Source organism: Diadema setosum, chromosome 16 (genome assembly GCF_964275005.1).
Source record: "Diadema setosum chromosome 16, eeDiaSeto1, whole genome shotgun sequence".
NCBI classification, from domain to species: domain Eukaryota; kingdom Metazoa; phylum Echinodermata; class Echinoidea; order Diadematoida; family Diadematidae; genus Diadema; species Diadema setosum.
Window position 1 is genome coordinate 26,322,589 of NC_092700.1, and position 21,503 is coordinate 26,344,091.

Consider the following 21,503-nt stretch of genomic DNA (forward strand, 5'->3'; position numbering starts at 1 on the left):
AAGAATTTTAAACCAATTTGGTCTCGTTGTTATATCCCTCTACTTCTGAATTGAGACCAACCGCTATACAAAGAAGAGCAATGTCTTCTGTATGTTCACAGGTGTTCTGTTGTAAACTCGGTGCGCTTAGTCTTTATTCAAGGCAGCAAAGGGCATATCCAAGGGTTATGATGTCCACAGCGCTTAGTCTAATATTCAAGACTGCGAAGGGAATACCCAAAGCTTATAATACAGTGTATATCCCTTTATCTGAAAACAACAACAACAAAAAAGCAATTTCTAGTGAATTCTAGCGTATTTTTCAATTATTTATCATTTTCCGGTGAAAACGCTACAGTGAAAACGCTAATACCACGCCAATGCCGCTTTATTTTCATCCAACAATGAAAGATTATGCAAAAACAATGTACCGGTACACTACGATACATTGTAATTAATAATGTTGTAAATGAACAGAGTGATTTTTGTTTAAAACTGATGTATTTGTTGAGAGGGTGGTATAAAAACAGTATAGATAATCCCTTTTATTAGGAACTTTAGATATGATTAACGGTACATTGTTCTAGATAAAGACTAAGCGCACCGCCTGACAGCTGTGGACATCATAACCCTTTGGATATTCCCTTCCCTGCCTTGAATAAAGACTAAGCGCATCGCGTTTACAACAGAACACCTGTGGACATGCAGAAGGCAGCGCTCGTATTTGTATAGCGGTTAGTTTCGATTCAGAAGTGTAGGGATATAAAAACGAGACCAAATTGGTTAAAAATTCATTTATTATGACTAAGCTACTCATTTGGAAATGCTATCATAGCTTTATAAGCATATCTATGTCCGACAAACAAAATGACACCAAAAAGGTTTTGCCCCCTCGGATGGTACCAACAACCAATTTTTCGGCTCTTGGCCCATGGACTATTTGTTTCCAGTAGAAAGGATGCGGTGCTATGAAAATATCAACTATTATCATTATTATCATTTTATCATAGCTTGGATTGGAGCCAGGTGCATGTATAAACACTCTGACCTGTTGAGGTTGTTTGAAACCAATTTCCGTGGCGATGAATGGCTATGACATCACACTTTAGTAATCCTAAGGCATAACAATGGTTCTTTCCCTACCTCTGCTACAGTAGGGGAAAGCATAAGATAGATAGCACACTTTCTGCAGAATATATATGGGACTAGAGGCCCTCTGACTCTTATTGTAAGCCTCAGTTGGTCTGCTGGCATCATTGCAGTCATACGAAAGTTAGCGACAGTTTAGCAGTCATTATATCAAAATTCTGCCCACAACTGTCCAGGTTCATGATTTGCTGTGACAAGTGTGAGGACTGGTTCCACGGGAAATGCGTCAACATCTCCAAGAAGGAAGGCAAACGGATGGAACAGGAGGACCTGAGCTGGGTGTGCCCAAACTGTAAAGGTATGTCACCCAACTCATCAAAATATACCCCTCCCCCCCTCCCCACACACACACACCAATAAAAACCAAGATTATTTGACCCCACCATGTCACCCAACTCTTCACAATTAAACCACCACCCGTCATTGAAGGCCAAATATGTACGCCTTCTGCCCCTCCCATGTCACCCAACTCAAGATAACCCCCTGTCAATATAAACCGACATCATTTACACGTCCCCCCCCCCCCCCCCCGTCACCCAACCCCTCATGATCAATCTATCAATGCAGACCCAAGTTTTTATGCCTCCCCACCCCAAAGGTACATCACCTGACTCTTCACAATGAACCGTCTGTCATTAAAGACTAAGTTTTTATGTCTGTACAGTATTGGATGCACCAAGATCCACAATTCTGTGATAAATATGAATTTGTGAACATGTGATGATCGAGTTGTTTAAATGGTTGACGAAATTAAAAAAAAAAGAAAGAAGAAGAACAGATATTGCATGGCAAAAAAAGATAATGTCTAAATGGTCCTTTCCACCAGTAGATGATTTCAAGGAGGATTAATGGTAATTCTGTCTCGTTTACAGAAGCAGCAAAGAAAGGGCCGGACCAAGAAGCGAAGACGAAAGAAGAGACAAAGAAGAAGCAAGAGGCAGAGGTGCCGAAAGAAGAGACGCCAAAGGACAAGGAGAAGACCAAGAGCCAGGAGGAGAAGAAGAAGAAGAAGGAGAAGGGAGAGGTGGAGAGCGAGAAGGAGAAAGAGAAAGGGCAAAAGGAAGTGGAAGAAAAGAAGAGGGAGAAGGTTGGCTCCAAGAGAAAGAGCGATGCAAGTGCCAAGAAAGGAGCAGAGGTAATTGAATCATAGATTAAAAATAGTAACATGCAATCATTTATAGGGAAAGTGATTCTTCTGTAGCAGAAGATCTGAATTTTAGCATGTTAGCAATGATAGTAGTAATATATCAATTATGATAGTGCTGTTTATAGCAGGTTTTCATTTTCATGAAGTTTGTCCCTTTGTGCCATGGCAGAAAAGAAAGTATGCAGAGCTGTGAACTAAACTAGAAGAGAATTTATTCCGAGCCTTTGGAAAAGGGGAATGCATGTGAAAGAGAAAGAATGACATATATGGCATTGTTTGTATACTAAAGTAGTTGAGTGCATTTTAAACTTTGGGGGTCATCGGTACTTCAGCTACTTCAATCATTAGTAAACACGTACAATGTAAAGTGCTGCTGAATCTTTCTGGTTTGAAGGAAGCTCTCTTCAAATGGATTTATGTTTTTGCTTCATGGAAAATATCCCCAGTTACTGTATACGCTATATATTTCGCGTGGGTTTTATTTTCGCGAATTTCGCGAGTCGGGAGCTATTCGCAAAATTAACAACACGCGAAAATATTACCTTCCAAAATGAATCCCTTGCCTTGATGATACAAACATTTCAGTACTAGTATGCCATGTCAAGGCTTACCGAACAGACCATACTGGCTAAGCTTGTTTACGTACATATAGCACGTCCACGTCTAACTACTAACTAGTATACACAGCCCAGTCGCTGTAAGTAGCATTCGCACAGGACAGCGTATTAACAGCGTCTGGGGTGGCCCAGTCGCTGTAAGTAGCATTCGCACAGCACAGCGTATTAACAGCGTCTGGGGTGGTCGGGCTAGTCCACATCTACTTACGAATACTGTAGAGCCAATCCATTATCGCAACCCCTCGTACCACTCGTCAGAAATCTAGCGTGATGGACTTAACCACTTCAAAAATGTTGAATTCTAACTTACTAGTTCGCAGAGTTTGGTAAGTTTTTTTCATGCAGTGTATAACTAGTATCATTCTTATTTGCGAGTAAGTTGAAAATTCACACTTTCTTTGCCACTTCATATTTTCTCTGGTCCCCCAATCACAAATTTAACCACTCACGAAAATGTGTGACAGCAGCAATTCGCGAAAATTTATGTATGCGAAAATTATAGCGTATACAGTACATGAACATTGTGATGCAAAGATAACTTGTAATGCAAAGTGGAGTTACTTAATGGTATAGTTGTGTTGATGATGCATTGGTGCTCAGCTGTTAGTCTGCCATATTTGACAGGAAACCCCGAAAAGTGGAAAGAAGAGGGAAGGGGAAAAGGAAGAGAAGAAGAAGAAGGATGAGGGGGAGGAGGAGGAAGAAGAGGAGGGCCCTGCTCCAAGCAAGAAGAAGCGGCTAAAGTTCTTCCGGCCGCCGCCCCCCAAGCAGCACTGCATCGGGACCGGGTGCGACAACTGGGCGCGGTCGGGCTCCGTGTACTGCAGTCCTGGCTGTATCGTCAAGCATGCCAAGGAGTCCATGAGGCTGCTGAATGCGGAGCGGGAGCGGGCCATGGGGATCAAGGGTCGACGGGATTCCGCTGGGGCGTCCTCTGTGTCATCAGTGGTGAGAAATTCATGTGACTTCACTGTTTAGGAAACATAATTGTCAGTTAAGAAGCAGTGAAGACAATGGTGCTTTCAAAGTCCCCATTGAGATATTATTGTGAGCCAGTGATTAAAAAACAGAGTATATTTTTCAGACAGAATTGCATTGGAGAATACAGAGGTAACACCCTACTAGTCTTCAGCTGAGGTCATTCAAAAATAGATGATAATTCCAGAAGACAAAAATGAAACAGATTTACTTGTTGCGAAACATGAAGGCATTGTGATGAGTTTTTTTACAATAGTGCAGGGCTCAAGAAAGCAGATTCTTTATCCAGTTTTATCTTGCAAACACTGCCCAGGTTTCTTTATGTCAGATTTTGTAGTGCAAACTACAAAGGGAAGAAACTAGGAAACAAACACCTCTATTCATATGCTAATTGTTTTGGTATTGGCACACTTCTGTGGAGTTTTTCTTTTGACTTCATTACAGTAGCATAGGACTTTTTGTGATACATTTTTATCAGATTCTGCCTGTACTTAGTTGGTGTAAAACTGTGAATAAACTGCTTGTTGTTTCATACTTTAAATGTCTGTCATATTTTTTGTCCATCAGTCCACCAAACCGAGAGAGGATGACAGGATCTCGGTCATCGAGAGGCACACTGGACGTCTCCGGACCGGACTGACCGCCCCCACCTACGAGGAGCTCCCCTACTGGCTGGGGAGACATCCGACGTATGAAGTGCTGCGGCCCAACATCAAGCATGGATACACCGCCTCGGCCTTCTATTCAGGTATGGCGTTGGTGGTTGGTGCTAGCGTGCTAGTGCACTGTTCTCCCATAGACTTTGCATCAGATTTTGCAAGTCATCAGTATCCCTTCTGACAGTTATTTTATCATTTTCGTAATCTGTATGATGAAGCCTGAAGTGTGGTAGGGTGATATCGTGCTGGTCCATTTGCTTTATGCGCATCTGATCTGTTTAATTCTGTGACCATTATTTGATTATTATACATTTGTTTAAAAAAATAAATTGTTATAGGGCCAGGTGGAATTAACATATCCTATGAATACATTCTGCTTCTAAATTGCCTTGGTAGTAAATTGACTTCTCAAAGCAAACACAGGAGTTGTTGATTCTGAAGTCTCAGTAAAGCTACTGGGGGCTTCTGAACAGTCTGAAGTGTTATTTCGTGATGCCAGGTTTAACATTGCAGAGATGCTCTCGAGGCATAAGGATTCTCTTGACTCATTCAGTGTGCTGTGCTTTCTGGCGACTGTCTCACAAGACACAACCCTAGCATTGGCAGTGTTTCTTGCAGGTTCTCAGATCAATGGTGTTGACACTTGCGTCATTCTGCAAATTTCAATACACAGCGAAGGGATCCTCCAAGCACAAGCCAGACGGGCGCCGAGCGTCGCTCGACAGCGACCGCAGCCGTACATCGTCTGCCTCCGACTCGGAGAAGAAGGTTAGCACCAAGCAGATAACGAGCCCCAACAAGGACGGGGCTACGCCGAGCAGCGAGAGCCTTGAGAAGCGGCAGAAAGAAAGACGGGAGAAGGTAAGAATGTGTTTATCATCATCAGAATATTAGAAGTGTGGATGAGTCGGTCAGTAGTTTAAACATGAGTCTAAACAATCTTATCATCTTAGTACCAATTTATGTAAGGGATGTAAAGAATGGAAGTCACATGTCGGGGTGGCTCATTCTCATCCAGAAGACATAATTTCATCAAAATGGATATAAATCACCGAAAACATCACTATTAAACAAATCAAATATGTGGGTGTCAAAGCAGTGACAAAGACAATGCAGCACACATCGAATTACATTGATCACCTTGATGTTGAGATTTATGTGAATTCAAGCATTGGAATTATGATCATTTTATATAGCATTGGAGAGACCAGTTCGCTCTCCTTGCATCATAAGAAATAAAAAGATCAATTATACAAATAATGGTCAGAGGTAAGAATGTACTTACATAAATTCCACTCTGATATTTAGTGAAAGGGGATTGGGTCTCTACAATTCAATATTTGCGCAAAGTGCACTCAAGTGAACAGTCCTTGCAGCTGAATGAGGTTACAGCATGCTTACTGGCAAATCTTGTTGGAGCGCTCGGTTCATGAAGTGAGGAGAGTCCATGAACGATGACCAGGGCCCCGTTTCATAAAAGATGTTTGGATGTCAACTCTTGCTGGAATGACAACTTCCCTTAGCAACAGCTAATCAGGAAGCTGCATTCTTGTCATTACTATGACAATTGACATTCCAGCAAGAGTTGTTATCATATCAACTTTTTATGAAACGGGGCCCAGAGACATGTCTGAGTCAAGTTGACCCACAGTTGGGGGGGGGGGGGGGGGGAGGGGTCCCTGTCCAGATAAAACTTATTTTCAGGCTTGCTGCAAATTCTGAAGGCTGCAAGTCTGGTCCACAAAGTACTAAGTAGTCATTCGACTCCTCAGATCAACCAACATAAGAGATATGGCTCAGAATGTACAGCAAAGCATCCATGAAATATCATTAAAAGCATCTGGTCAAATCTGAACTGATGTATGGTAGACATGATTTAGTTTTGCAAGGATAGAGCTTCATGTAAATGCAAAAAGCTGGGTTTCCTCCACTAAAAGTATTCAAATGTAGCAGCTTGGTCTCAGAGAAACAGGAACACGTCCTTCTACTTCACAGGGCTTGGTTAGAGAGACTGCGACCTGAAGTACAATGTATCAACCTCAATATATAATGTATACTCTCCTGCTCCTACTATCCCATAATACTCATCTCTTGTATCATGCCCAATCTTTCTTGTCTAATCCTTCTCAGAGACACTTTGTAGATAAACTTTGTAAAAAAACTGACCATGAATGGTAAGAGAGAGAGAGAAAGAGCAGAAGGGAGATAGAGAGGGAGATTGAGAAAGAGACGTAATACAAATCATATTACACCTATGCTGCACTCTGGATCTTGTATGACATCACAAAGGTGGTAAACGTCAAAGGAACATAAAACAGTACAAGCCACTTTAATGTGGTTTTCCACCTTTAAGTCACTGTCCAGTCATTGCCACTAAATCCACTATTCAAGTAAGGTGGCAGTACCTCCTTTGTTTCATAAACTCATTCAACCTCCAAGCTAGGCACGATCTACCACCTTTGTTTCATAGATTCATTCATCTTCCTGGCTGCATGGTCATACTGAATACATTGTGTACCCACAGCTATTGTATCTTGGCAATGAATAGATTCCAGCTTTCTGGTTCTACAAACTACAGTAAAATGGGCTAGCTGCTCCATCACTTTACATGTGTTGGCATGAAAACTAGTATACTCCAGCTTTCTGCCAGTACAATCTCTATAGTAAAGTGGGTTACTTGCTCCACCACCCTACTTTTATACATTAGGCAATAGTGTTTTATATAGTATGTATATGTGAAGAGTTCCTTTGCAAAAGGTTCTATATCCGTTTTTCATCAAATTGGTCGATCTTTTTTTTTTTTTTTTTTGCATTAATTTTTTTTAGATGTCCTGCACATTAAAGGGGCATTCCGGACGATTTTCATAATTTCACATCATGTAGTACATAAATCAACAGCTTCATGTATAGATTTGTAGAATTTATTGTGGTTCTTGAGCAGAGAAACAGTACTTTCAAAAACCTTAAACAAATTACACTGAACAAAGATGATGACATAGGAGCCTCACATATCTCAGAAATGTAGCAGTGTCATTCCATTTCAATACCGTATGCTTGCAAGCTCACCTGTGTGTAATCTATGCATGCCTTCTCCTTTTGTGCTGCTTCCTTGAGCCACATCTCATGCATTCTTATGGTGAGGCTGCCATGTCATCATCCTTGTTCATTGCCGTTTGTTATAAACTTCGAAAACATTCTTATTTTTCATCCCAATCATTATAAATCCTGAAACTCTGTACCCAGTATAGCTAATTTATATATGTTCAAATGTAAAAATTTGAAAATCATCCGGAGGTCTCCTTTAAACTGTCTCAATTATTGAAATTCTGGTGAGAAAATGGGGAAAGCAGGCATGAAACCATGCAACAGGATGTAAATTTTACCTTTAAGATGCCACATTTGAGCATCTGCTTATCATTGCGGTGATGTCCGTTTCCCAGGTGCGGCAACTCCTGGAGATGAAGCGGAGGGAGGAGGAGCTGGCCCAGGAGCGGGAGCGGGACCGGCAGCGGATCGAGGAGATGAGACGGAGGCGGGAGGAGGAGAAGAAGGAAGAAGAGGAGCGGAGGCGGAAGGAGGAGGAGAGGAGGAGGAAAGAGGACAAGGAGCGGCGGGAGAGGGAGAAGAAGGAGCGGGAGGAGAGGGCGCGGCTCCAGGCGGAGAGCAGCAAGCTGGCCGAGCAGACCTCGGAGAGCGTGAGGGTCAACGTCAAGCGCACCCTGCTGGAAGTTCTCCTCACCAGGTGAGAGGTTGAGCCTCCCTTGATCTCCATCTTTGCAAAGAATTCACTTTTCATCAATTTTAATAACTAGAAAAACACTCTGAGAGCGCAGACCTCCACCAAGTAGGTTTATCTACCACTGATCTTGTTCTTCCTCAAGATCAGTGATTTCCACTCATATGTGCATGCTGAAAGTAGCCCACTTTCCCAATATAGAAACATTTTGTTACATCATCAACTTCCAGCTGCCCGGCGCCTCGCTCGTGCAGAAACTGGAGTACGCACTATAGTGCGTGCATGCAAACCTCAAATACGCACAACTTGCACTCCCAAGTTCATTGCCCCTACCTGTCAAAATATCAAAAATCCTTCATAAATTCCCAAAAAATTCTCGGATCACTACCAAAATTCAATCATCTGTTGCTTGTGTCATTTTCAACCTTTCCTGTAAGTTTCACCCAAATCCATTCACTACTTTTTGAGTTATTTTGCACATGGACAAACAAACCAACAAATGGTGATGAAAACATAACCTCCTCCCTTGGCGGAGGTAATAAACTCTCTTTGTGCCATGATGTATACCCCTATATGTCACATCATTCTGAACCCGCAATGCGTGAGTACTTTTGGAAGACATTGTTTTCAAAGCTATGTAACTTTCTATTGAAGTGTTCATGCTAGAAATGCAGTACAGCAAAAATTATATTCGAGTTGCAAACTTTGCTATGATGTCACTTGTATTTACAAAGCTGTAGCTGATGCTTTCGATGTTCTGTCCCATATTGCCATCTATCGATCCCATTGTGTGTGGCTGTTCATTTGAGTGAAATATGTGATGAAGTTGGCAAGCCTTTGACTGAGGTGGGCATGCGAATGTGTAACACTAAAGAGTTTACAGTGCATTCAGACGGATAATCAGTGGTCAAATTACAATTTAGGCAGTGGAGACTTTTAGTGGATTGATAACTGTGTTGCAGCTTTGGCGTGAGGCTGTTGTACCCCACTGAATAGGGCGTCTCAACTCTCACCTCATGAAAAATCTCGTTCCATCCCACGCGTGAAAATTCACTCTGTGGGAACTGTACACTGGAAACAGAAGGAAAGTTCGTTTTTGTGGAGGAAAAACATGAAGAGTGATGTGAATAATTCAGAGTATAAAACCTCTTGTGATATGACAGGGTGAAGAAGGCGCCAGATGTGAAGGGAGTGACAGCAGACGAGGTCAAGAAAGTGGCCAAGCAGATCGAGTTTGAGCTCTACAAGCTCTTCAACGACACGGGGGCCAAGTACAAGGCCAAGTACCGCACCCTCATCTTCAACATCAAGGACACCAAGAATTTGGTAGGAACGACCGAGTACTGTTCGTTTTGTCGCTATGACGACTTTTAACTTCTCGTTCTTCATCTTCTTCTCCTGCTTTACTCTCGTTTTCATTCTCTTCCTCCTCTGAGTCAGTAATCGTTCCTCCAGTGGAGGAAAGTTTGATACTATACCGTTTTGTTGAACTTTGGTCTCTGCTTGATGTGCTATTTAGTGTTAAATAATGCTGCATAGCACATTTGTGAAACTTTGTAGCATCCTGTATAGGGATTCCTGTGTCTGTATAACTTTCAAGAAAGTAATTGAACTCGGATGGAAGTGGTTCTCTCAAATTGGTCTTTTAAAACTTGCGAAAGTGTGTTTTGAGTGCACCATTTACTTTCCACTTCAGGAGACGGTGCATGGAGATGAATTCAAAATGATTTTGCATTCTTTTCTCTTCATTGTGACTCAGACCTTGCCAACACTTTGGTTTTCCCCACTCATATTGCACAATGTGCAGCATACGTTATCAAACATTACATATGCAACTACTTCTCCCTAAATGGCATCGCTATGGTTGAGACATTATTCCTATACACTTTCCAGGTGGTCATATGACAAAGAACGGAACTTGGATGACCTTTGCCACGGGTAGGCGGAACTCTGACTGTGATGTCATCACCTAATGCTCTCCAATCCCCCGCTTTCTCTTTCTCATTTTCCAGGGTCTGTTTCGACACATCTTAAAGGGGGAGATCTCGCCGAGGAATCTGGTGCGGATGTCGTCGGATCAGCTGGCCTCCAAGGAGCTCATGAAGTGGAGGGAGCAGGAGGCCAAGAATGTGAGTGCCTAGAGAGAGAGAGAGAGAGAGATAGTGATGGGTGTCTCATCATCTCATTAAATGGGCTGCGTATGTAATGCTTTGTTTGTATGCCTATTGTGTGACATACATGTACATCCTCGTGTAATCATACAGGGTTATGTAAACATGGAAGCATTAAATATATTAGTGGTAGGGTTTGTTTGTGTTTTTTAATGCCTCCGCCATTTAGTGTCACTGGAGGCATTACCGAGCTTTACACAACCGTAGATCTGTGACACGAACGCTAAAATGATGCTAATTTGGCAGAAAATGGTGTTCTGCACGTGTGCGAGACACCTGTTTCTATTGTCGAACCCAGGGTGGCCTGGGAGCACCCCTTCCCCCCCCCCCTTCAATTTTCCGTGTGATATGTCGCCACTGCCCAAGGCTATAGCCACAATGTTTCAAGACTTTTTCTATCTCGGGTTTTTCGTGTCTTTTGACACCAAATTTGTGATACCCTGACACACGGTTTTAAAGTTACACATAAATACGTACAAACATGTCCAAGCATAATTGCTCAAAAATGTGAATTCATGTGCAATTTCAATGCAAATTGTACATTCATTCAAAATTCATAAATGCATGATTATTTTGCTTTCATCAATTAAGTGAATTAAAATTAAAAATATATTTTCACGCTCATGGTAGAAACCCCACCGTTAACAGTAAAGGCATTTGTAACTGTCAACCGACCAGTTTGGCATTCTATGCTAATAGACCATAGATATTCACCATTTTTGTCATTGTCAAAAATAGAAAAGGAAGGATCAATTCTGTAAAAGTCTGCAATTCTTTACCCCCTCCCCCTTTTCTCTCCTCTACCCACCAGGAGCTGGACATGATAGTGCAGACGGAGAAGGAGAAGAAGTCGATGCCGATGACATTTGTCAAGAAGACCCACAAAGGAGAGGTGGAGCTTGGGGAGGAGACGCTGGGAGATTTGGTGGTGAGCCCTCTGCCAATCGTGGCAAACAAAGCCGTAACACTCACACTGTAAAGCAAGAAATACTTGTGGCATGAAAGTTTCGCGAGTTGGAGCATGTGGTTTTTCTTGTGGCATGACTTTTTTGCAATTTGCCATTGGCATTCAATGTATTATAGTGTGAACGAGAACTTTTGTGTGAATTTTGATTTTGCAAATCTTGGCTCTCGCAAAATCTTCACGAAAATTGAAATGCATGCAAAAATTTCTGCATTTACAGTACTTCTTGGGGGAGAAAGCCCTATCGTCCCTGGGGTAACAAAATCTTGTATCTCAAATTGTTATATATTATATTTGTCTGCTCATTTCTTAAGTTCAGCGTGTCACTGCCGGCAAGCAGGGATAGCCTGGTGGTAGTGTCGCTGCCAGACAGCAGTAGATGACAGGTTCAATTCCCTTTGATTCTTTTTTTCCAACATGTTTGTTTAATAATGTAAATCAGCAGTTGCGATCTTACAAGTGTCATTTGTACAGGGGGCAGACAAATTGAAGAAAACTCATACCTCAAAATGCTAATTATTTCCAAACTTCAAACAATATATCAACTCGTTCTCAACAGCGTGGCTCAATGTTTGACCCGTCCTGTGATTTTGTACTAAAGCAGGTGCACACTAACTGGATGTTGAACTCTGAATTTCCTTCACAGCCCCACGTGGAAATTGATGCAGAGGCTGCGAAAAACGAAAAGTCGCCCCCACTCGGCGAGCTGAGGAGTCCCACAAGAGCGATGCCCACAACGCCAACCACCCCCACTGGGCTCCACAGTGCTGACCCCACCTCACCGACCACGCCCACTTCCCCACCCACCCCTACCACCATGCTCGTGGATACCACGGACCAACACAAGGCCCATCTCTTTGATCTCAATTGCAAAATCTGTACAGGTGAGAACACGCTGTCCCCCTGTTCCTCATTTTCTGCATTAGGATTGTGTCAAGACAACTTAAATCACCATTGTAAAGTCCCCTCAATAGATATTCTTACACACAGGAGGAAGCTGGTAATTATACAGGGTGGATCCGGGAATTCCGTAAAGGGAAGACGCCTTTACAAAATTGAGGGAGGGGAGGGGAGCGCACATGCCCCCTCATTTTTTTCTTTTTAGTTGTTTTGTTTTGACAAAAATTGAAGAGGGGGCGCGTGCCCGGTGCGCCCCCCCTGTGGATCCGCCACTGTCGTATGTGTAATATTTATCTCTTATCTATGATTGGCTATCAATGGAGGTGCTTTTCCTTGTAAAAGGCCTTTCTTTTGTTACTTTGACTTACCTTTATGTTTCTATTATCAAACTCTTGCGTGTTCTGTGAGCAACTTTTGCTTTCCATTTCATGTGACTGTGTGTGGACTTCTTCAAAATAATTGCGCATACCTGGCTTTTTCTTTGCTTTGGTCCCTCTGACTCTCTTACGAAGTTCTTGCCTTGCACCTTAATGTTCCATCTTCCAGGAAAGATCCCTGCTCCGAGGGAGGAGAAGGCATCCAAGAAGAAGGCCATCGTGAGGAACACCCCAAAGCTGACCTCTAGGGTGTCCGAAGAGTTTGATGAGGAGCCGCACACGGGAGAGAAGCCGGTGAAGTTCTTCGGAGAGGAAGCGGACGAGAAGAAGTACCGGCCGAAGTCGGTGAACGAGGAGCTCTACGACGACCTCATGGAGACAGTGAGTGGGGCAGCAGAGGGTGTCGATGACGACGACGACGATGACGACGATGAGAATACAGTGATCATCAGGGCACCTAAAGATGAGGCCAGGTAACATTACTGGACATTTCTCATTTTGGGGTACAAGTCATTAGGACCTAAAACTCCCATGCAGTATCCACCGTCGCCCAATAAAGGAAGCTGTGTATATTCTTCCCCCGCCCTTTTGCACGAGTTTAGGCAAATGGATGATATATATGTCTACATGGTGATTAAGTTGCTGTGTGGAGTGATACAGGAGTGATCTGAATGTGGCAAAGAAAATCAGATTTCCACACACCTGTACCCCCACAACATGTGTGTAGGGGCAGTGGGGGTCTGTTCACTGAGTTACTTGAAGGCTACTGCTGAATATGGAGATGCAGAACTATTTATTGGATGCATTAAAAAAAAAAAATTCTTGTAGCAGTCTAGATAAAAGTAATTTCTGTGATCCTATTAGTTATTTGTTTTATTGATTTGGTGTTAAACAGCTCTTCTCCTCGCTACATGATTAATTTGCCGTGGTAGAAGTGAGGAAAAAAAAAAGAACAATTGATTAGCAGTCATTCAGTGTGAAATGGAATCATCTTTTATTATGATTTAATCATTTTATTGTTTGTGATCATTGAACATGATCAGAACGCCACCGGGAAGCCCCACGCCCACCGTCCGCACCCTGCCAAAGCCGTTCAATGTGAAATGGAATCACCTTTTATTATGATTTAAACATTTTATTGTTTGTGATCATTGAACATGATCAGAACGCCACCGGGAAGCCCCACGCCCACCGTCCGCACCCTGCCAAAGCCGGGCCGAGAAAAGCCGACGCAACCTGCGCAGGTCAAGAGGTCGTCGTCCTCGGCTGCGACCCCATCGACCCCGGCCTGGAGGGGCTTCATCTTCATGCACGAGGTGGCCAAGTTTGTGGCTGTGGCACATCATGTCTCAGGTCCAGCCCACACCATCCCCCTGGTAAGTTTGTTTGATAGTTCTTGTGTCCCTTTTGAAACCCTGAAAATTACATTCCTTTCGTTAGCTGGTGCAGTGTAGAGGTAGGCAGTTCAGACCTTTTTTCCAGATAAACATCTTTATGATAGAGGGGAAACAATGCTTTAAATTTTCAGTGAATTTCTTAGGACCCCCCCCCAAAAAAAAAAGAAAAAAAAAAAAGAAGAAGAATTCCAACCGTTTTTCGCAGTAGAAATGGCGAGTGTATGTTCGACGACATGGATTTAGTTTTTTTTTTTTGTTTTTTTTTTGTTTTTTTTTACAAACTGAGTTTTACTGTTGTAAGATTTCATACATGATGTTGGGAGACATTATTCTGCAGCTATGCAAAATTCTAACAATGAAACAAGTCTATAGATTTCCAGTGAATTTATTATGACCCTGCCCCCCCCCCCCCAAAAAAAAAAAAAAAAAAAAAATCCAACCATTATTCTTTCCACATAAAATTAGTCCAGACTCATAAGCAAGCTACAACGATGAAAACTTTGATGGATGAACGGAGAATGGCAGGGAGCGGATATACAATGTAAATCTCGTCCTTTCTTTGCAACCTCTTCCAAAGGACTTGCAAGACACCCTGGAGGTCTGTGGCCGCATACCATACCCTGTGGTCTGGGACTACTTCGGCAAACTCAAGCAGTCGCAGTCGACCGAGATGACCGTCATGCGCTTCCACGTGTGGCAGGGGGATGAAGAGGAGGCATACTTCTCCCTCTTCGACTACTTCTACACGCGGCAGCGGATCGGTGTCATCGGCAAAAACCGCAGCCACGTGAAGGACTTCTACCTGCTGGCCCTCCCGTCTACGGACAAAGTGCCATCCCACATCTTGCCATTTCATGGACCAGGTGAGCATGATGTTTGCCTTCAGGGCCCCGTATTACTACGTATACAAGCTGAAATGGTTTTACTTTTGTGAATTTTGTGAAAATAACAATTCGCAATTATGAAAATGCACAAAAACAACACATGAAAATATCTTCGCTAAAAATTAAACAAATCAAGCCATGCCAGCTTTGGATCTTGTTTCACTAGTGACTACTGTAGATCCAGCATGCTGCCTGGGCCATAATGTAGCGATATGTAGGGTGTATTAAACAACAAGCTAGTACAGTACTTCAAATGCAGAGCATACTACTTGTTCATGTACAGGGAATCACTAGGTGAAAACATTCAGGAGGCTTTACTAGCATTTTGCCACTTGTTACCCATTCCTATTTACAATTTATTTTGTGAAAGATGAAGTAACAAGTACTGATCAAATAACAGATACCCGCAACTGCCAAATTAACAACACGAAAAAATTTCTGACAAGTAGCAATTTGTGAAAATATCTGTTTCGTGAAAGTGTCTGCTTGTAGAGTATGTATGGATACATTCATTACACTTTTTCTGCTACTTTAATATCAGTTTAAACACAAGTCTTTGTCAACAGGGATTCAAAATGGCAATGCAATAACGCAATAGATGCCAAAAGTTGGTATGTGATTAGCCCAGCCAAATAGCAATGATTATGTTGTAATTTTGATTCAATTTTAATTTTTAATTTAATATTATGCCTTGCAGAACTATATAAATCTTGTTGTTTCAAGACAATATTTGTCTCACTAGCATACCAACCAGGTGTTCCCATTTGATAGGAACATTTTTATTTCATAGAAAAGAAGAAGTTTCATTTGTGCTGTCTTTATTATTTACTCTGCTAATAGTGATGTATTCGAGATGAGTACAAATTCCTATTTTGGGTATCATTTTCTCTCTGTTATTCCTATTTACTGAATTTTAAGGTTGGCAGGTATGCACTCATGACCAAGTCATCTTTTGTCTTTGTTCAATACTTCGTTGCATGAGTCGAATCCTAACTGCAGTTGCTGGAATTCGATATTTCTTACTCAGGTTTGCCTCCGTCCCGACCTCACCTCCTACTGGGCATCGTTGTCCGACATAAGGACAAACCTCCCCGATCGCTCAGCCTGGACGAGGAGAGTGTGACCAAGCCCAGCGGACGGCAGCAACAGGAACCACCAACTCAGCACATTCCACAGAAGAAGCCCCAGCCCGCGAGGGAGATCCAGCCCCCGGCCAACACCTTGTCATCGTTCAGTATGGCCCTGCCGAACATCCGCGAGATATCGGACATCATAAAGGACAAAGAGTCGCAGGTTCCCCTGCGCACCAAAGAGGTGTATGTTCCCGACACCCAGCTGGTCGATCCAATCGTGGCGCAGTATGCCAATGCAGACCCCAAACAACTCGAGGTTGAACTGGAGGAGCCATACTCCCCCACAATTGAGGAGCGGGAGGCTCCCTATGACCCATCGGATCCTGCGGACGATTGGAGTGCGGGGCGCAGCATGCCCCCCTCTGCTGTGATACCTGAGCCTGCAGAACCGCCAGCTACCACTGCTGCCGCAATCCCGGGTTTGGAGGTGACCATCAGCAAGGATGAACCTGCGCAGTCGTCAGTCACCGATACTGCAGAGCCGCAGAAGAGCGATGTGCGTGCCAGTGACATTGCAAGCGTGGCAGCCGACGCCTCACAGAATCTGCTCAGTGCGTTCAGCGAACAGACGGGGCTGTCGGAGCAGCAGCAGCTGCTGATCCAGCTCACCAAGCAGGTGGAGGAGGCCAAGAAGGCACTCCTGGACCGGCAGATTGAGTCTCTCCAGTCGGAGATCAACAAGGCTGCTGGTAAGAAGAGTGATGCTGAGGAGAGCGCCGATGATGCGGGCACATCCCCCGATGTGAGACTTGCACCGGCTGATTCCAGCACCATGACACCAAAGGACGACTCATCCAGTGGCCTCGTCAGTGCACCATTGGCAGAAGGTCAAGAGGTGCCGAAGGGCTCGGTCAGTACACCCCAAGCACCACCCCTTCTTCCACCGCCAGAATTGCCCCAATTTGCTGTAGATGCAATGATGTGGAAAATGGGGCAAACTGGAACACAGGAGAACAAGGACAGGCAAGATGTTGTGCCAGAAAACTTACCACAGTCCCAGCCAAATCAACCACTCATTGTTGCAAGACCAGAGGTAACAGGCAGCTCTCAGATGGAGTTGCAAGGGACGTGGGATGCAGGTCCACATAGTCAGTACCAGCCACACCATGAGGTACCACCCCAGGAGCAGCAACATCAGCATCCCACTCACCATTGGCCTCAGCACCAACAGGCCGCAAGACCTGGTAGTCATGATCCCAGCCACCGTCCAGAACTCCCTCACCAGCCCCCGGGGGCTCCACTTCACCCAGATCCATCTCAATCTTTCATGTTTCCAGGGCCCAAGGGTCATCCCCAGGACATTGCCAAGCACCATGCCCCTCATCCAGAAGGGCCCCTCCGCCATCCCTTCCATCCAGCGGGACCGGTAGGCCCGCCGGCTCCAGCTGTCCCAGTCACAAAGAAGCGCAAGCTGGAGCCTCCTCCACCGGGGGTTGAAGGCTGGAAGTATGACGACGACCACGGCGAACCTGGCAACAAGGACCGTCCATCGTCTGCCCCACAGAATCAGCCAAGGGAGCCTGACAAAGACAGGAAACATCCGTTCAATCCTCGAGATGAGTGGGAAATGGGACAGGACTTTGATGCCAGGACAGATTACGATCACCGGCAGGACCGCTTCCATGGTGGCGACGTGGACGACAGAAGGCACTGGGGCCGGCAAGAGAGGCGCGAAGAACAGTGGGGGCGGGGGGAACCCATGGGCCACGACAGAAGAGATGAGCGGGGGCCATGGGGCAGGGATGAGGCGAGGCAGGACCCCCGTCGCAGGCGGGATCCGGAAGGATGGGGGCCCTACGACGCCAGGAGGGACTTTGAGGAGTATCACCGTGATGAGCGCAGGCAGGGCGGTGGGATGTTTCCCCACAGGAAGAGGAGGGGTGGTATGCCCGACCCGCGGGGCAGGCCCCGTGACGTGCCACCTCCGCACAGGAGGGGGAAGGACTTCGATTACAGGGGCGGCGCCCAGTGGTAGGCGGTTCAGCTGGCTGGGAGACCCGCACAAAGAACTCGAGGGGAAAGATTCGCAGTCCATGCCGAGATGTACATTTATGTACATCTATGTACAAAGCTTCAAAATCATGGTTCTTTAGTCAACTATGCTGAAATTATTTTGTGTACATCTTGGCGTTTTGTGATTGCATTGGTGACCATTGCTTTCTCCCTCTGTGGATATGGTGCATCTGTTGTTTTCCTGAACATGTCTACTCAACAAGCTTTGATATTTGTAAAATGTACACATTGAATTGGTGACACTGTATTTACACAATTGCCACATATCTCAGTGCAATTTGCTGTTGTCACGTAAATTCTTCTTTAGAACATGTCAAACATCTTCAGTCAAGAAGAAAGTGTCGGCATATTCGGAAGAGGAAGATGGCTCGAACCAGTGCCAATAGTGTAGAAAGTTATTGCAAAGGAATCTAAAGAATTTTTTTTTTTTTTTTACCATCAGACCAAATCTGCATAGTTGTAGTGTAAATGTCATCTCTAGAGCATTGTTGATCAATGTGAGATGTAAAAATTGTGAGTAGATCTCTCTCTTTCTCTCTCTCTCTCTCTTTCCTTTTGTATTGTTTATATGCCAATATGCTGGTCAGTGACTTGTTTCTGTAAGGGGAATCTCTGCTATGTCTTTTTAATTATCTTCAAGAGCGAGAGGTGTGCCAAAAAAAGAACCAGTTGATTCCTTTCCCACTTGTTTTGTCAAACTTACCTCTTGTCCATTGGCTCATTTAGAGGACAGACTAGTTGCCTGTGTGCTGGGGGAAACTTGGCATTACTGATGAGATTCCAGGGTAATTTGGCATAGTCATGTTTTGCTACATTATACATAGGCTTCCGTTGTACCATTGGTGATAATGTACTACATTGGTAGACTGTACATTTATAGGACTATTGCTTAAAAAAAAAAAATTGAAAATCAAACTTGTCTACCACATTAAGGTAGAGTTGCAGAGTTGTTAATTGGTTCTTGTACCACATGTAACAAGAATGGTGATAATGAAACCTACAGCAAAAATTGTTTTTTGTTTCCCCCCATGTGTTGAATGGCTATTTGCAGAAATGTATCATAGCTGGATCTGTAACAAACATATTTCAATGATAGCAATCAATAATATACCAATTCAATCAATTCTGTGTAAAGCTTTGGAAATGGGTGTGGATGTTTAGTAGGACGCAGTGAAATTACATCTGTGAAGTTGCTTTTAGTGGTCTCATTTATTTTGCTATGGGTATTATTATTTGGTGCGTTGATTCATAATGACGCAGCTGCATGTCTGGAGTTTAACGTCAGCTTACAGGCTTCTCTGTCGTGTGGAAAACTCGTTCGTATATCCTCAGATGGTAATTCTCTTCTGAAACCTTTTTGATTTTTGCAATCATACCTGTGTCTGACTTTCTTTGCAGGGTTCTCTGCCTCGGGTATGCCCTGAATTCTGTTCCTTGCATCACATTTCGCGTGTGTGTTACTTGAGAAGCAGAAAGTTGTTTTTGCTTGTTCCCACTGTTGTGCGATATGCTACGCACGTCATGATCGACCACTAGTGTTTGACCATGGAATTTCCATTACATTCTACATTGCTGTTGGAATCATGGTCTGACTCAAGGAGTAATCGTGAGGATCGTATCAGAGCTTATCAGATTTTAAAGTCAGTTGTGGCAATAACTGAGCATAAAAAGTTTTGGACAGTTAAAAAATTGTCTACGATCAACGCAGTTTGCCACGACTGACGTCAAGATCCGATGCGATCACGACGATTACTCCATGATTCAGACCTAGATTTCAGTTTTGACGCAAATACTGATACAAGTAAACAAAAATTACACCATTAGCTACTAATGGCCCAGTCTTGGTGAGCGTAGTGGATCGCACAACAGAGCGAACAAGCCGTAAACGCTACATATTGTTCACTGGAAGCTAATCCCCTTGTGCTTTTTGGCCAAGGATTGATATGATATTGTCACAGTTTCTCTTTGAGATTTATTGCTTCGTTTCAGAACATCAAGATTGATTTCTTTCATTTATGCTTCTTGCGTTTATGTTACTATCATCGACAGTAAGGGAAGACACATTTTCTTTCTTGCTGCAATGGATTTATGATTTTCCGCTGGGATCAGTGTCTTCGTCAAAAGATATTTCTCTCTGTTTTCCGTCCTTTAGCCTCCACGCTTCTCCATGATAAAAATGATAATTGTCCAGTGTAGTGTGATGCTGCACGCCAGACAGCTGGTTAAACTGCAGTGTGTGACTTTGTTCTTAGCAAGTATGCTATTGTCGTAAATACTGTCTTCTAACGCTACAATGCTCCATGTGATCAGAAATTAGTGACTTATTTAGTTCTTTTTGTTTCTTTCTTCCTGTTTGTCTTCCCTCCTATAATGCCTGCATTACCTCACTCGGACTAGTCTATATGATTTTAAAAACTGCACATCTCACTTTGCTCATCTGAGGAGAAAAAATAAATGAAGGAGAAAATGCATGGGATAATGTATTCAAGGAATGATCAGTCTACCTGAACTGGTGGGTGCAATTCAGTAGTATGTACATGTACTAGATTTTAGATATTTATGTATCATTTCAGTTGGATTCACATCCCCCCCCCCTTTGCTTTGGGGGTAGTGACGAATAGGGCTAGGGAAATAGGAATCAAGTGAAAGCAAAGGGAGCATTTATGCTAATTTTCTAGTTTTTCCTTGTGCTTGTATGATTAAGTCCACAAAGAGGGAAAATACTTTGTCTTGGCATTCATTCATGACACAGTTGCCCACACAACCTGACTTGCACAAAACTTTAAATGACCGAGGACGGGAATCTTTCCAGTCTGTATATTTGATTTGTCTGCTTGTTTTAGCTGTGTAGCGAGTTAGGATTGTGTGTCCTCATTGCAATGCATTGTGCGTGTGATATACAGGAAGCTTGTCAATAATATTGCATTGGTATTTTCTAGTCGGTATTTAGCCCTTAGAGTGCATTGAACTCCTTCGATATTGATTGTCCAAAAATGGTGCCATTTTAACCAATGTCTGGTTGTAGAGTGTCATAATGTGCCATTTTTAATGCAGCAAATAATGTACATGGCTGGAATGGTAGAGACAACAGCTTGTAAGCCAGTTTGTAGTTCCACTTTGTGCATGAGCAAAAAAAAAAGGTTATTTTTGACAATTGGTATGTTAATTTTGAATTTACTGAGATAAATGTCTGTGATGTAGGGAGTCCTAAAGAGTATTCATGAATTCTTCTACTGTAAAAGTGGATATTTTCGCGCGACTAATTTTTCGCGCTAGGCCGGGTCAGAAGAGTTTCGCGTGTTTTTAATTCCGCGGAATCAAGACATCACGCACAGGAACGTATGGCAAGCAAAAATATTCGCGTGATTTTATTTTCACGCTAGTTTCTGGTTGCGCGAA

The 21,503-nt window shown here is 43.4% G+C and overlaps 1 protein-coding gene across 1 annotated transcript in view; it reads left to right on the forward strand.

The window, feature by feature from the left end:
- Positions 1 to 18,525, forward strand: part of LOC140239755 (uncharacterized) — a gene marked incomplete at its 5' end in the record, with an annotated part of 30,079 nt that extends 11,554 nt beyond the window's left edge. The window contains 14 exons of the mRNA XM_072319575.1: positions 1,305 to 1,426; positions 2,001 to 2,263; positions 3,517 to 3,840; positions 4,438 to 4,618; positions 5,203 to 5,390; positions 7,970 to 8,271; positions 9,429 to 9,591; positions 10,278 to 10,394; positions 11,248 to 11,364; positions 12,047 to 12,284; positions 12,847 to 13,150; positions 13,843 to 14,053; positions 14,652 to 14,937; positions 15,986 to 18,525. Coding sequence (XP_072175676.1) covers positions 1,305 to 1,426; positions 2,001 to 2,263; positions 3,517 to 3,840; positions 4,438 to 4,618; positions 5,203 to 5,390; positions 7,970 to 8,271; positions 9,429 to 9,591; positions 10,278 to 10,394; positions 11,248 to 11,364; positions 12,047 to 12,284; positions 12,847 to 13,150; positions 13,843 to 14,053; positions 14,652 to 14,937; positions 15,986 to 18,066 — 4,897 coding nt within the window. The remainder of the gene's footprint in view (positions 1 to 1,304; positions 1,427 to 2,000; positions 2,264 to 3,516; positions 3,841 to 4,437; positions 4,619 to 5,202; positions 5,391 to 7,969; positions 8,272 to 9,428; positions 9,592 to 10,277; positions 10,395 to 11,247; positions 11,365 to 12,046; positions 12,285 to 12,846; positions 13,151 to 13,842; positions 14,054 to 14,651; positions 14,938 to 15,985) is intronic.
- Positions 18,526 to 21,503: the final 2,978 nt, after the last annotated feature.